This window comes from Bombina bombina, chromosome 12 (genome assembly GCF_027579735.1).
Source record: "Bombina bombina isolate aBomBom1 chromosome 12, aBomBom1.pri, whole genome shotgun sequence".
NCBI classification, from domain to species: domain Eukaryota; kingdom Metazoa; phylum Chordata; class Amphibia; order Anura; family Bombinatoridae; genus Bombina; species Bombina bombina.
In genome coordinates this window covers 78920892-78938412 of record NC_069510.1, presented here as the reverse complement: position 1 = coordinate 78938412, position 17521 = coordinate 78920892, and the positions used below count along the sequence as shown (strand labels likewise).

At 37.1% G+C, this 17521-nt stretch overlaps 1 protein-coding gene across 1 annotated transcript in view; it reads right to left on the bottom strand.

The window, feature by feature from the left end:
- Positions 1-17521, bottom strand: part of LOC128642893 (cholesterol 7-desaturase nvd) — an 89544-nt gene that overhangs the window by 27924 nt on the left and 44099 nt on the right. The window contains exons 4-5 of the mRNA XM_053695766.1: positions 15666-15791; positions 14780-14899 (exon numbers count right to left, since the gene is read on the bottom strand). Coding sequence (XP_053551741.1) covers positions 14780-14899; positions 15666-15791 — 246 coding nt within the window. The remainder of the gene's footprint in view (positions 1-14779; positions 14900-15665; positions 15792-17521) is intronic.

The following is a 17521-nucleotide window of genomic DNA, read 5'->3' as shown; positions in this document are numbered from 1 at the left end:
AAAAAACGAATTTTGAAGACCCCTGAGCTCTCTAGAGACGTCCTGGATCAAGGAGGAAGAAGCAGGAAGACTGTGCTAGAATTTTAACTGCGCAACAAGGCGCTAAAAAAGGTCCCTCCCACTCATTTACAACAGTGGGAGACCTGATAACGGTTTCTATGCAGAAATATACGTTAGCCATGTGGAAAAAAAATCATGCCCAAAAAGATTTATCACCAAAGTACCTCACAAAACGAATAACATGCCAGTAAACGTTTTAAAACAAACTTTTTTAATGTCATGCAAAGTTATCACTAAGCCTGCTACCATTCGCTTCCACTGCAGATAAGGCTTAAGCATTATTTCAGTATTAACCGTATTTTCTCAGTCAAATTCTAGTCCCTAGAAAATAACTCTACTGTGCATACATTCATCAGCCTGATACCAGTCACTACTACTGCATTTAAGGCTGTACTTACATCATACGGGTAACAGCAGTGTTTTCTTAGTCAATTCCATTCCCAGAAAATATTGTACTGCACATACCTCATTTGCGGGGGACCCCGCATGCTATTCCCATTTTCTGAAGTTACCCCACTCCTCAGAATGTCGAGAACAGCCTGTAGATCTTAGTTACGCCTGCTAAGATCATAGAAAACGCAGGCAGTTTCTTCTTCCAAATACTGCCTGAGATAGAAAAACAGCACACTCCGGTGCCATTTAAAATAACAAACTTTTGATTGAAGAATAATTAAGTAAAAACCCCCAACTCCTCTCGCGACCTCCGTCTTTGTTGAGGGTTGCAAGAGAATGAATGGATATGACATGTGAGGGGAGGAGCTATATAGCAGCTCTGCTTGGGTGATCCTCTTGCAACTTCCTGTTGGGAAGGAGAATATATCCCATAAGTAATGGATGACCCATGGACTGAACACACTTAACAAGAGAAAAAGACTTAGAAACATTAGCTACTGATGTAAAACCGTTTACTCATAGACTTAAAGGGACACTGAACCCAATTTTTTTCTTTTGTAATTCAGAAAGAGCATGCAATTTTAAGCAACTTTCTAATTTACTCCTATTATCAATTTTTCTTCGTTCTCTTGCTATCATTATTTGAAAAAGAAGGCATCTAAGATTTTTTTTGGTTTCAGTACTCTGGATAGCACTTTTTTATTGGTGGATTAATTTATCCACCAATCAGCAAGGACAACCCAGGTTGTTCACCAAAAATGGGCCGGCATCTAAACTTACATTCTTGCATTTCAAATAAAGATACCAAGAGAATGAAGAAAATTTGATAATAGGAGTAAATTAGAAAGTTGCTTAAAATTTCATGCTCAATCTGAATCCCAAAAGAATAATTTTGGGTACAGTGTCCCTTTAATGAGGCTGAGCAGAGAAACTCTGACCTAGAGGATGCAATAACAAACCAATAAAGAACAATCCATTCATATCGAAAGCATGCAACAAAGGTTAGATGAGCTAGAAGATCGCACCCGTCGTAATAATATAAGGATCATAGGCATCCTGGAAAGTAATGAGTTTAGGATTACCCCAACATTTATTACCACTGATAGTAGAAAGAGCACATTGAATAGGGGTTAAAAAGGACAATGCCTGATGGTACCATTAAAAGCAGACCTGTTAATCGCCAAGTTCCTTAATTTCCAGGACAAAATTAATATCATGAATCATTACAGACAAAGAAACCAGTTTATAGTGGTTGATAAAATATTACGGTTTCAAAAAAGTTTCCACTGAAAAGTCAAAAAAAAAAAAAAAAAAAAAAAAAAAAAAAAAAAAAAAAAAGGAGAAATGACAACCATTTGCTCAAAATTAATAAAAGCAGGAATTAAAGCTACAGTAATTCACCCTGCTAAAATCATAATAGATGTAAATTACAAATCTTCTATCTGAATCATGAAATAAAAAATAAATAAATTGGGTTTTGGGTCCCTTTAACTGAGATCAGCACCTTTTAAAAAGGCCCCAGCTGATCTGTATGCACACAAGACACTTAATTAGGCTACATTAATTTGCTTGACTGTCATACAAGTGCATGTGTGGAGCATATGTACTATTCACAATCTATTTGAAAAAAAAATCCATAATTATTCAGAAGACGCTGAAGTTGTAATTAACTTTTTACAATAGGGCCAAATAGCTCCACAGATTCAGGTGCATTGATTTTGCTAGTTTTCAGGCAACATCCTAGTTCATATCAGCGGAGGATAAAATACAGTTTTTTGTAAGGTCATATTCCAGTAAAGACCGCTGCTCCATAACTTGTACGCCTACTCTGAGGCCACGGACAGAAATCAACCCGTTTGGGTTGATTGACACCCCTGCTAGTGGCAGATTGGCCGTGAATCTGCAAGAGGCGGCATTGCCCCAGCAGTTCAAAAGAACTGCTAGTGCAATGATAAATGCCGACAGCGGACATGATATACATCGTATCATATACATCGTATCATGTCCACTCGCACTTTGATAAATATGCCCTTAAGTGTGAAACTAAGGCTTTATATAAACATAAGAGTAATTCATAAATTGGGCACAACTTGATTTTGTATTATTGGATACAATCTGCATCAGTTCTGCTATCTGATCTGTAAACAGTTAATTAGGATCCCAGTCAAGTCCAAAAAAAAAAAAAAAAAACCTTTCATAATTCAAATAGGGCATGCCATTTTTTTTTTAGCTCTTTATTTAATAGTCAATAATGTAACAAGCATAGCCAATCCCATGTTATAATCACATTTCTCTCATGTCTGACAAGGCATCTTGCACGTTCATCAAAAGAAAAAAGTTGACATCCTAGTTAGTCAGTACAATAAAAAGAAAAAAAGAGGAAACAATTTCAAATGCTATATTTTAGTGCTAAATGAACATTTTGTCCATCTTGAATAACAACAAATTCCTTGTTACTCTATTTATTGGATTTTCAGATTTTGTTTTGGTGGGTGGAGAGAACCATAAAAAGGAAGGAGAGGAAAAAAAAAAAAAAAAAAAAAGGTGAAGGGGAAGGGGAAGGGGGGGGGGGGTGGTAGATTGTCTGAGAATAACAAATTACCACAAACCTAGTAGGACCAATTCTGAATGCCCGAATGGATATATTAAATAGTTACATCTCGGGCATCATGTATATCTGTGACGAACTGCTCCAGTATACATTGTTTAATACAGTTTATAATCTCTGGGATACTGGGAACCAAGGCTTCTTTCCATTTTTTGAAAAATTAAATATCTAGTGGCTAATGTGGCCATAACAATTTATTCTTGTTAGGTATATTTTCTCCCCCAAACCCAAGAAGTATTAGATTTGCACATGAAAAAACCATAGGAGATATCTTCAGCCTTCTATTCAGTCAATACTCTAGTTTGTGCCAAAGATATCTAATTTTTGGGCAGTCCCATAACATGTGTTTGAGATTAGCTGATATAAGTGAACACTTTGGACATTTATAAAAATGGAGGTTTCCACATTTAGATCCCTCGTCAGGCATATAATAAATCATACGCAATAATTTGGCATGGGATTCTCTCCATGTGGAAGAAAGGGTAATTTGTGTATCTTCCATAATAGATGTTTGTATGCTATTAATTTCTACCGGTTTGGGTGCTAGTATTTCTGCCCACTTCAAAGATGTTTTTATCAAATTACTGGGACCTTTGTGAGAAGTGAGGATTTGATAACATGTGGAAATGGACATATGTCCATTTTTTAACTAGTACTAGCTAATTTTATAGAACCCCCCAAGACCAGTTCCACCCCAACTCATTTATTAGCTGCCAAGTATAATGCTTGGCTTGGAGGTAGGCGAAGAAATCTTTTTGTGGAAGTTCATATTCCCTCCGGAGAGAGGCAAAGGTTTTAATACATCTCATCTCTATATCTAATAACTGAACAATTCTATTTAAACCTATATTATGCCATCTTTGAAATAGTGCAGATTGCAGCCCTGCATGGAACTGAGGGTTCCCCTTCAATGGTAAGTACTTTGAGATTTTCCCATCTAGTTCCAAAAGGTTGCAGATTTTCGACCACGCTTTAATGGGGCCAATTATAGTCCTTTATTTTTTTATTTCAGGTGGAATTCTCATGGGTTTAATATGTATTAATGCTGTAAGTAAGAATGGGGAAGTTATATTGTCTTCCAATTCGTTATCAGTTACTTAATCATTAGAAAAGATCCAGTCAGTGACTATCAGTGCCAAAAAAAAACGTAATTGTATAACTGAAGATCTGGCAGAGCAAATCCCCCAAATTTTTTAGGTAGCGACAGTTTTACTAATGATATTCTGGGTTTTTACCTTGCCATATAATTTTTCTTAAGTCTTTACCTTTTAGAATTAATGGAGTATTTTGACATATGTACAGTATCTTAGGAAGCAATATCATTTTGTATAGTGCTATACGACCTGATAATGACAGAGGGAGGTTTTGCCAATTTGTCATTGTTTCCATTGCTCTATCAAGAGCTGGAACAATATTAAGGTTGTACTAGTCATCTGGGTTAGAAGATATTGCCATACCCAAATATTTAAGTGAATCAGTTACAATAGTAAAAGGTATATTTTCCGGTAACTGTTTAGTCTTCTTTATCCATAATGGTTCAGATTTGGTGGTATTTATCTTATATGCTTAGAATGAAGCATATTGGCCAATATAAAGCAAGAGTTTTGGCAAGTTAAGTTGAATATTACGTATAAAGATATTGTCCGCGTATAAAGCTATCTTAAAAGTTCTTTCTTTCCTATCTTAATGCCATATATTTGTTGACTAATTAAAATGGCTAGTGGTTCAATTGCAATGTCAAAGAGAAGGGGGGAGAGAGGACATCTGTCTCGTGCCTCTGCCTAAGGTTATATCTGTTGATATTCTGCTGTTGAATATTAATCTTGTATGAGCTTTTTTGTATACATTTTCAATAAATTTCGAGAACTTGCCTTTGAACCCGAATTGGGCAAGAGTGTAAAAGAGATGATCATAGTGAACTGAATTGAAGGTTTTTTCTGCATCAATTGAGATTACTGCCATGTCTGGGTTTTAAAATAGTCAATAGTAAGGAAAAGTTCCCTTATTTTGGCCGAAGAATTTCTTTTTGTCAGAAAACCAGCTTGGTTTTTGTGGATAAATGTTAGAGAGAAGATTTTGGAGTCTGCGAGCTCAGATTGAAGTAATTAATTTATAGTATGTATTTAACAAAGCTATTGGTCTGTAAGATTATTTCTGGGCTGGATCTTTCCCTGGCTTTAAGATGAGAGTGGTGTAAGATGCCGCAAAATTATAAGAAGCCAAATTTCCCTCAATATACAGGTCATTTGAGAGTGTGGCTAAATATGGGGTTACCAATGTGGATAAGATTTTATAAAATTCATTGGGTAAGGCATCAGGGCCTGCAGCTTTATTAAGAGGCAAATCCTGAATACTTTTATTAACCTCTGCTTCAGAAAAAGGGGTATTCAGAGTTGCATTAAGTTCAGCTGATATTTTCGGGCATATAATCTTTTCCCAGAAATTCTCACGTTCTAAGGTATTTGATATTTTTGCGGAATAAAAAAGTGTTTGATAGTATTCTGAAAAGATGTTCAGAATTTTTTCTGGATTTGTATAAGTCTTACATTTTTTTTTGAAGAGCTTCTATTGGTGCTGAGCCTTTATCTCGCTTAATAAAGGTTGGCAAAAAGTTTACCTGCTTTGCTACCATATCTAAGCAGTTTAGCTTGAAATTTTACTTATTTTTGGGTAGTTCTATGATTTAAACAACAACTTTCCAATTTACTTTTATCACCAATTTTGCTTTGTTCTCTTGGTATGCTTAGTTGACAGCTAAACCTAGGAGGTTCATATGCTTATTTCTTAGACATTGAAGGCCGCCTCTAATCTGAAAGCATTTTGACAGTTTTTCACCACTAGAGGGAGTTAGTTCATGTGTTTAACATAGATAACATTGAGCTCATGCACGTGAAGTAAACCTTTTAAAGCCGTTATAACGTTCTATTCCGTCATAATTAGACTGGACTTTAAAGCCATTATGATGGAATAGAATGTCATAGCCAACAGCTGTCCTGAAGACTTCTGTGCTTCTAGGATTTAATCGCGGTCTGGAGGGCGTTCCTAGGATTGTAGGGACGCCCCCCCCAGATGCGATCCAATAATTGAAATCTCGCAATCGTATGCACGATCGCGTAGTTTCAATTTGTCTACATCGGAACAGTTGTTCCGATGTAGGCACTTTAACCCTGTCACGAAAGGGTTAAATGAACTGAAATAAGGGGGCAGTCTGCAGAGGCTTAGAGACAAGGTAATCACAGAGGTAAAACGTGTGTTATAACTGTGCAATGGGTAATAAAAGGGATTATATCTATTTTTTTTAAACAAAAATTCTTGTTTTGACTGTTCATTTAATAGTCTTTCGCATGTTGATTGCAAATGCCTGAGGGTAACCAGAATAATCACGTAAGACAGGCTTTTTTTTTTTTTTTTCTTCTTCAAATTCACCTAAAGTGCAGATCCCCATTCACATGGTGGTAGACTAAAATATACAATTATAAAAACATATTAATAAGTTGCAATGAGAGCTATGGTAATGGAAGTTTTGGATATTTCCGTGTGTGCATCCCAGTAGGGTTAAAACCTTCATATAAAATATACAGTTAAAGGGATATGAAACCCAATTTTTTCTCTTTCATGATTCAGATAGAGCAGGCAATTTTAAGCAACTTCCTAATTTACTCCTATTTACTATTTTTCTTCGTTCTCTTGGTATGCTTTGTTGAATGAGCAGCAATGCACTTACTGGTTGCTGACTGAACACGTGTGAGCCAATGAAAATTGGTATAAAAATGCATCCAATCAGCAGATAGAACCTAGGTTTCTTTGCTGCTCCTGATCTTTCATAGATAAACCTTTCAGCAAAGGATAACAAAAGAAGGAATCACATTAAATAGAAGTTAATTGGAAAGTTGTTTAAAATCGTATTCTCTACCAGAATCATGAAAGAAATTTTTTTTGGGTTTCATGTCCCTTTAAGATTAGAATGATAGGAAGAAATATATATTTTAGGTTATCAAATGTAGTTCTGCACAGCTCCTTAGTAAGGCTATAGCTGCAAGAGTACAAAGTCAAAAGATCTGACCAAGGAATATTCACCATCTTGCCACATATTAAAAAGGGGCAGTGTACACCTTGTAATTACAAGATATTTATGATGCCTGTCTATAAAAATGAAATAGCTGTTAATTCTAAAACACAAATTAAATTTGTTTGCTGAAATTGTTTTTTTTTCCAGTAGCCAATCTCCACCCACTATTTGCCATATTTGGAGGAGCCAATCCAAGCTGCAGTCTGGAGACAAAAAGATGAGCCATTGTCATTGTGTTAGTTAAAAGTGCATGGTTTTTCAGTTATCGGCTAAAGCTGGGAAGCTTGCCGTATGCATTTCAGGGTTAAAATTTCACAAAAAGGATGGCAAAAAAAAAACCCTAAAAGCACAAACAAAACAAAAAACTTTATAATACAAAGTTGTTTTTTTTTAAAATTTAGAATGGCAAAGTGCAAGTAGAAGAAATAAATGGGAAACAAGTACAGACATAGGTCGTGGATATTATTAGTTTCAGGATCTCATTCCTTTCAACTAAGAAGGCCACTATCCCAGAAGTCCTAAAATATCTTTATAAGCTATAAATACATTTTTAGTAAAAATAGCAACAATATTCCACGTTACAGTTAAATAACTTTACCTATTTTTGTGATCAGAAAACAAAACAAAAAATGGTGTGTGTAGTGCAAAAGGCATGGATCAAAGAAAATCTGAAAGAGAGGCTCTCTATGGGCAAGTTTTTCGTTTGACACACCAAAACAACTACATTTTTACCTCCTAAAAGAATTCCCTGTATAAAATGATAGCCAAATTTCTACATTTAAATATTCTAATTACATGTATAAGCACACATTTCACCCAAATATTCCTTCATAAAAGAAAAGAAGCACTCTGAGCTCTTTGACGATGCAGGTGGTGTCTCAAGTCCTGCTTTGGGCAGAGAGAAATCAATGTCAAATTTCAGCTGTCCACATTCCAGGTGTGGAGAATTGGGAAGCGGATTTGCCAATCAGGTGAGTGGTCCCAGAGTCAGGAGGTATTTCTGGAAATAACTTGCAGATGGGGTGTTCCCGACACAGATCTGATGGCTTTCCATTTCAATACCAAGCTCCAGAAGTACAGATCAAGGTCTAGGGATCCTCAGGCAGAGCTAGTGAACGCTCTAGGGGTCCTGTGGAATTTCAATCTAATTTATCTGTTCCCTCAGATTGTTCTCCTGCCCAGAGTGGTCTCTCAGATCAAGCAGGAGGAAATACCAATTATTCTGATAGCCCCTGCGTAGCCATGCAGACCTATTGAACATGTCTGCTCATCCTTGGCAGTTACCTCTTAGTCAAGATCTACTGACTCAGGGTCAGTTCTTTTACCTAAACCTAGATACTCTGAGGCTGACTGATTTTAGCTCAGAGAGGTTTCTCTGAGAACATGATTGATAATCTTATTGAGGCTTGCAAGCCTGTAACCAGACGCATCTATTGGAGGATTTACCTTCACTGGTGTGACAAGCAAGGTTTCACCAGGAGGGTCTGGAGAAGGGCCTGTTGCCAAGTTCTATCAAGGGTCAGATCTCTGTCATTTCTGTTCCGTTTCACAAGAAGTTGGCTAGTTTGCAAGCTATTCAAGAGTTTGTCTAAGCACTGGTCAGAATTAGACCTGTTTTCAAACCCATTGCTCCTCCTTTGAGCCTACATTTAGTTCTTGGGGTTCTTCAGAGGGCTCCGTTTGAGCCCCTGCATGCTGTGGATATCAAGTTACTCACTTGGAAGGTGGTTTTCTTATTGGCTCTTTCCCTGCTTGCAAAGTATCAGAGCTTTCAGCTTTGATGTATGATCCTCTGTATCTGGTGATCCATCAGGATAAGGATGTGTTGAAGACTCATCTAGGCTTTCTACCTAAGGTAGTTAATGCTCGCAACATCAACCAGGAGATTGTGGTTCCTTCACTTTGTTCCAATCAGTCCTCCTCCAAGGAGAGATTGCTACATAATTAGTATGTGGACTGAGTGTTTAAGTTCTACCTTCACACCACTAAGGAGTTTTGTCAATCTTCTTCCTTATTTATTCTGTATACTGGTAAGCACAGGGGGCAGAAGACCTCAGCTGTCACCATTTCCTTTTGGTTGAGAAGTCTGATTCGTATGGCCTACAGGGAAGCAGGTTAGGTGAATTAAAGATTTCAACCAAGATGCCAAAGAAATGGCAGAAGCTTTCTGGCCTTTTCTAGAACCGGAAAAGATAACAAATAGACTAGAAGTCTTACGAAAAAATTTCGTAGCTTCAACATAATATTTCAAAGCTCTAACAACATCCAAAGAATGCAACGATTTCTCCTTAGAATTCTTAGGATTAGGACATAATGAAGGAACCACAATTTCTCTACTAATGTTGTTGGAATTCACAACTTTAGGTAAAAATTCAAAAGAAGTTCGCAACACCGCCTTATCCTGATGAAAAATCAGAAAAGGAGACTCACAAGAAAGAGCAGATAATTCAGAAACTCTTCTGGCAGAAGAGATGGCCAAAAGGAACAAAACTTTCCAAGAAAGTAATTTAATGTCCAATAAATGCATAGGTTCAAACGGAGGAGCTTGAAGAGCTCCCAGAACCAAATTCAAACTCCAAGGAGGAGAAATTGACTTAATGACAGGTTTTATACGAACCAAAGCTTGTACAAAACAATGAATATCAGGAAGAATAGCAATCTTTCTGTGAAAAAGAACAGAAAGAGCAGAGATTTGTCCTTTCAAAGAACTTGCGGACAAACCCTTATCTAAACCATCCTGAAGGAACTGTAAAATTCTCGGTATTCTAAAAGAATGCCAGGAAAAATGATGAGAAAGACACCAAGAAATATAAGTCTTCCAGACTCTATAATATATCTCTTGAGATACAGATTTACGAGCCTGTAACATAGTATTAATCACAGAGTCAGAGAAACCTCTTTGACCAAGAATCAAGCGTTCAATCTCCATACCTTTAAATTTAAGGATTTCAGATCCTGATGGAAAAAAGGACCTTGTGACAGAAGGTCTGGTCTTAACGGAAGAGTCCACGGTTGGCAAGAGGCCATCCGGACAAGATCCGCATACCAAAACCTGTGAGGCCATGCCGGAGCTACCAGCAGAACAAACGAGCATTCCTTCAGAATCTTGGAGATTACTCTTGGAAGAAGAACTAGAGGCGGAAAGATATAGGCAGGATGATACTTCCAAGGAAGTGATAATGCATCCACTGCCTCCGCCTGAGGATCCCGGGATCTGGACAGATACCTGGGAAGTTTCTTGTTTAGATGAGACGCCATCAGATCTATTTCTGGAAGTTCCCACATTTGAACAATCTGAAGAAATACCTCTGGGTGAAAAAACCATTCGCCCGGATGCAACATTTGGCGACTGAGATAATCTGCTTCCCAATTGTCTACACCTGGGATATGTCCCTCCTTGATGATTGATGTATGCCACAGTTGTGACATTGTCTGTCTGAAAACAAATGAACGATTCTCTCTTCAGAAGAGGCCAAAACTGAAGAGCTCTGAAAATTGCACGGAGTTCCAAAATATTGATCGGTAATCTCACCTCCTGAGATTCCCAAACTCCCTGTGCCGTCAGAGATCCCCACACAGCTCCCCAACCTGTGAGACTTGCATCTGTTGAAATTACAGTCCAGGTCGGAAGCACAAAAGAAGCCCCCTGAATTAAACGATGGTGATCTGTCCACCATGTTAGAGAGTGTCGAACAATCGGTTTTAAAGATATTAATTGAGATATCTTCGTGTAATCCTTGCACCATTGCTTCAGCATACAGAGCTGAAGAGGTCGCATGTGAAAACGAGCAAAGGGGATCGCGTCCGATGCAGCAGTCATAAGACCTAGAATTTCCATGCATAAGGCTACCGAAGGGAATGATTGTGACTGAAGGTTTCGACAAGCTATAATCAACTTTAGACGTCTCTTGTCTGTTAAAGACAGAGTCATGGACACTGAATCCATCTGGAAACCCAGAAAGGTTACCCTTGTCTGAGGAATCAAAGAACTTTTTGGTAAATTGATCCTCCAACCATGATCTTGAAGAAACAACACAAGTCGATTCGTATGAGATTCTGCTAAATGTAAAGACTGAGCAAGTACCAAGATATCGTCCAAATAAGGAAATACCACAATACCCTGTTCTCTGATTACAGACAGCAGGGCACCGAGAACCTTTGTAAAAATTCTTGGAGCTGTAGCTAGGCCAAACGGCAGAGCCACAAACTGGTAATGCTTGTCCAGAAACGAGAATCTCAGGAACTGATAATGATCTGGATGAATCGGAATATGCAGATATGCATCCTGTAAATCTATTGTGGACATATAATTCCCTTGCTGAACAAAAGGTAAGATAGTCCTTACAGTTACCATCTTGAACGTTGGTATCCTTACATAACGATTCAATATTTTTAGATCCAGAACTGGTCTGAAAGAATTCTCCTTCTTTGGTACAATGAAGAGATTTGAATAAAACCCCATCCCCTGTTCCGGAACTGGAACTGGCATAATTACTCCAGTCAACTCTAGATCTGAAACACATTTCAGAAATGCTTGAGCTTTTACTGGATTTACTGGGACACGGGAAAGAAAAAATCTCTTTGCAGGAGGTCTCAACTTGAAACCAATTCTGTACCCTTCTGAAACAATGCTCTGAATCCAAAGATTGTGAACAGAATTGATCCAAATTTCCTTGAAAAAACGTAACCTGCCCCCTACCAGCTGAGCTGGAATGAGGGCCGCACCTTCATGTGGACTTAGAAGCAGGCTTTGCCTTTCTAGCTGGCTTGGATTTATTCCAAACTGGAGATGGTCTCCAAACTGAAACTGCTCCTGAGGATGAAGGATCAGGCTTTTGTTCTTTGTTGAAACGAAAGGAACGAAAACGATTATTAGCCCTGTTTTTACCTTTAGATTTTTTATCCTGTGGTAAAAAAGTTCCTTTCCCACCAGTAACAGTTAAAATAATGGAATCCAACTGAGAACCAAATAATTTGTTACCCTGGAAAGAAATGGAAAGTAAAGTTGATTTAGAAGCCATATCAGCATTCCAAGTTTTAAGCCATAAAGCTCTTCTAGCTAAAATAGCTAGAGACATAAACCTGACATCAACTCTGATAATATCAAAAATGGCATCACAGATAAAATTATTAGCATGTTGAAGAAGAATAATAATATCATGAGAATCAAGATGTGTTACTTGTTGCGCTAAAGTTTCCAACCAAAAAGTTGAAGCCGCAGCAACATCAGCCAAAGATATAGCAGGTCTAAGAAGATTACCTGAACACAGATAAGCTTTTCTTAGAAAGGACTCAATTTTCCTATCTAGAGGATCCTTAAACGAAGTACCATCTGACGTAGGAATAGTAGTACGTTTAGCAAGGGTAGAAATAGCCCCATCAACTTTAGGGATCTTGTCCCAAAATTCTAATCTGCACAGGATATAATTGCTTAAAACGTTTAGAAGGAGTAAATGAATTACCCAAATTATCCCATTCTTTGGAAATTACTGCAGAAATAGCATCAGGGACAGGAAAAACTTCTGGAATAACTACAGGAGATTTAAAAACCTTATTTAAACGTTCAGATTTAGTATCAAGAGGACCAGAATCCTCTATTTCTAAAGCAATTAGGACTTCTTTAAGTAAAGAACAAATAAATTCCATTTTAAATAAATATGAAGATTTATCAGCATCAACCTCTGAGACAGAATCCTCTGAACCAGAGGAATCATCAGAATCAGAATGATGATGTTCAGTTAAAAATTCATCTGTAGGGAGAGAAGTTTTAAAAGATACGTTTACTAGAAGGAGAAATAACAGACATAGCCTTCTTTATGGATTCAGAAACAAAATCTCTTATATTATCAGGAACATTCTGCACCTTAGATGTTGAAGGAACTGCAACAGGCAATGGTACTTTACTAAAGGAAATATTATCTGCTTTAACAAGTTTGTCATGACAATCAATACAAACAACAGCTGGAGGAATAGCTACCAAAAGTTTACAGCAGATACACTTAGCTTTGGTAGATTCAGCACTTGACAGCGATTTTCCTGTAGTATCTTCTGACTCAGATGCAACGTGAGACATCTTGCAATATGTAAGAGAAAAAACAACATATATATAAAGCAAAATTGATCAAATTCCTTAAATGACAGTTTCAGGAATGGGAAAAAATGCCAAAGAACAAGCTTCTAGCAACCAGAAGCAATAAAAAATGAGACTTAAATAATGTGGAGACAAAAGTGACGCCCATATTTTTTCGCGCCAAATAAGACGCCCACATTATTTGGCGCCTAAATGCTTTTTGGCGCCAAAAATGACGCCACATCCGGAACGCCAACATTTTTGGCGCAAAATAACGTCAAAAAATGACGCAACTTCCGGCGACACGTATGACGCCGGAAACGAAAATAGAATTTTTGCGCCAAAAAAGTCCGCGCCAAGAATGACGCAATAAAATGAAGCATTTTCAGCCCCCGCAAGCCTAACAGCCCACAGGGAAAAAGTCAAATTTTAAGGTAAGAAAAAATGTTAAAATGCATTATCCCAAATATGAAACTGACTGTCTGAAAATAAGGAAAGTTGAACATTCTGAGTCAAGGCAAATAAATGTTTGAATACATATATTTAGAACTTTATAAACAAAGTGCCCAACCATAGCTAGGAGTGTCACAGAAAATAAGACTTACTTACCCCAGGACACTCATCTACATATAGTAGATAGCCAAACCAGTACTGAAACGAGAATCAGCAGAGGTAATGGTATATATAAGAGTATATCGTCGATCTGAAAAGGGAGGTAAGAGATGAATCTCTACGACCGATAACAGAGAACCTATGAAATAGACCCCTTAGAAGGAGATCACTGCATTCAAATAGGCAATACTCTCCTCACATCCCTCTGACATTCACTGCACGCTGAGAGGAAAACCGGGCTCCAACTTGCTGCGGAGCGCATATCAACGTAGAATCTAGCACAAACTTACTTCACCACCTCCATCGGAGGCAAAGTTTGTAAAACTGAATTGTGGGTGTGGTGAGGGGTGTATTTATAGGCATTTTGAGGTTTGGGAAACTTTGCCCCTCCTGGTAGGAATGTATATCCCATACGTCACTAGCTCATGGACTCTTGCTAATTACATGAAAGAAATACAATTTATGCTTACCTGATAAATTCATTTCCTTCTTGGCAGCGAGTCCACGACCCTGCCCCGAATGCTTAACATGTAGTGGCAGCAGTTGTTTGGTTTTGCACCTGTGTACCCCTTGTATCTCTCTTCAAGTTTTCCTTATCCTTGGCTGAACTACTGCGAGGGTAGGGGAAGTGGGAGGGATATTTATAGTCTGTTTTGGGGTGTCTGTCTCCTCCTGGTGGCCAGGTAGAGTAATTCCCATAGGTTAAGGATGTTTTTGTGGACTCTCACTACCGAAAAATAAAATTTATCTGGCAATTATAAATTATATTTTTCTTTATAGTTACAAGCTAGCCTTCAATTGAATAGTATCCTTATGTTTAGAGACACATTCTTAACATGTTATGGAAATTAAATGTTGTCTACTTTTATCACCTCAAAGCTTTTTAGTTAATTACAAAACCTTGTAAAATGGCACAAGGGTATGAAGTCCATAGAATTAAAAAAATAAAACAAATTATATAATTTACCTGTCTAGCAACAACTTTCAAATCAAGGAAGGAAAAACGCTTTCCAAAAATCAGTACAGCATGCTCAAGCAACATCTGAGAACAATGTTTGTTTGGGGCAGGCTCTGGCACCCATTGTACCTAGAAAGGATAAAAAAAAAAAAAAAAAAAAAAAAATATATACAATTATGACAATAGTTTTGTAAAAGTGTATACAAATGAACCAAAAAATAGAACATATGACGACAGCTATCTCAAAGCTGTATTTGATCCCATGGAATTTATAAATCTTGAGTCAGCATGGAGGGTATGCCTGTTGTATGGGATCTGCTCTATTAAATTAGTTGTCAAGCAAGAAAGATTACCTGTATATTCATTAAAGGACAAAAATAGGCAGGTGTCTTTTAAAAAGGGACATTAAACACTAAATAAATAAATCATTGATAGAATGATGCATTTAGGACAAAAGGTTAGACTGAAAATATAATAGACATGTATTTTGTTTAAAAAATATTTAAGAAAATAAAGGGTAACATTTTCATGTCAAAGCAGTGGGCACCGCCATATTGTAGCTTAGGTTTCTTTTTCTGCTAAGGCCAAATAAGGACTTTTATAAATGGCTTAATAGAGTGTGCAACCAATGACTGAGTGGAAAAGAGCTGTGTCTGCACTTGCACTTTTAACAGGAATTTGGGAAGCCCACAATACTCAGAATTAAATAATTACAGGAAATGAGAACAAAATATATTGCAAAGTCATATAATTAAACTTTTTATATCAATATCTCTAAAGTGTTTAATGTCTCTTTAAAGAAGAATAATCAAAATGCAAGTAAAAACAAAATACAGTAAGGAAAAGTCTTTTGTGAGATCATACGACCATATATAATAATTAAAATCAGACTCACTTTCCAAGTGTGTTTTAAAAATTCCCAGATTTTTGATTTTGTGTATCTCAAATCAACTCCACTCAAAATTCCTGGCTCATGAAGATAAGATAGATGTGCGACATCAGCAGCATTTTCAGGAATTTCCTAAGGGAGGGAGCACACACATATATTGAATGAAACTGCGAAGGATAGAGATTAGAAATATATAGCCATATTAGTCCAGTAGACAATATGGCAAAATAACGATAGTATTGCAGTATGCGATAACTTATTATTGAACTAACATGATATTTAAAGGGAGAGTCAACACCAGAATTTTTGGTGTTTAAAAAGATAGATAATCCCTTTATTACCCATTCCCCACTTTTGCATAACCAACACTGTTATAATAATACATGTTTTACCTTTGTAATTACCTTGTATATAAACCTTTGCAGACTGCCCCTTATTTCAGTTCTTTTGAGAGACTTGCATTTTAGCCGATCAGTGCTCACTCCTTGGTAAATTTACGTGTGAGCTCAATGTTATCTATATGAAACACATGAACTAACACCCTCTAGAGGTGGAAAAACTGTCAAAATATATTTAGTTTAGAGGCGTCCTTCAAGGTCTAAGAAATTAGCATTTGAACCTCCTAGGTTTAGCTGTCAACTAAGAATACCAAGAGAACAAAGCAAAATTGGTGATAAAACTAAATTGGAAAGTTGTTTAAAATTACATGCCCTATTTGAATTATGAATTTTTTTTGGACTGGACTGTCCCTTTAATAGACAAGCTTTCAAGAGCTTTCCTGTCTTCCTCATGTATTACTTGAGACCCAAGTAAGAGAGGAAAGCTACAGAGGGTATCATTGCACACTGTAATGGTTATTTTTAGATTTTGAACATCTATCTTTAGAGGGAAAAAAAATAAACCACTGCAAAAATATGAGTTTCTCTAGGTTTTACTATTTATAGGTATGTGTTTGAGTAAAATTAACAATTTTGTTTTGTTCTATAAACTGACAATTCTCCCAAGTTTCAAATAAAAAAAATCATTTGCAGAAAATGACAACTTGTCAAAATAAAATTTTTGCAGTTTTCAGACCTCGAATAATGCAAAGAAAACAAGTTCATATTCATTTTTAAACACAATAAATGAATGAGTTCAGAAATCAATATTTGGGGAAATAACCAATTTTCAAATCACAGCTTTCATGCGTCTTAGCATGCTCTCCACATTGCTGTTGGGCGACTGTCACTCTGGCACAAACTTGCTGAAGCACCCCAGATCATCAAATTTCATAGATGTGGAGATGCCTACAAGCCACTTTGTCACACCCACTGTGAAATTTGGTGGAGGATCAGTGATTTTCTGGAAGGTGCTTCAGCAGGGTTTGAATCGGGCAGATTCACCTTTGTGAAGGATGCATGAATCAAGCCACATACAATGTTATCCTGGAAAAAAAAAACTTGCTTCCTTCTGCTATGACAATGTTAATAAACTCTGAGGAATGCTTTTCCAGCAGGGTAATGCTCCACACAGCCAGGTCAATCAAGGTGTGGATAGAAGACTACCAGATCAAGACCCTGTCATGGACAGTCCAATCTCCAGACCTGAACCCCATTGAAAGTCATCAAGAGGAAGAAAAATGGTCAAACCATCAAACAAAGCCAAGCTGTGTGAAAGACTGGTGAAGAGCATGCCAAGACACTTGAAAGCTGCGATTAAAAATCAGGGTTAGTCCAAATATTGATTCCTGAACTCTTGCTAAGGTAAAACATTAGTATTGTGTTTAAAAATAAATATGAGCTTGTTTTCTTTGCATTATTAGAGGTCTGAAAACACTGCATTTTTTGTTATTTTGACCATTTTGCAAATGCTCTAAAATGACA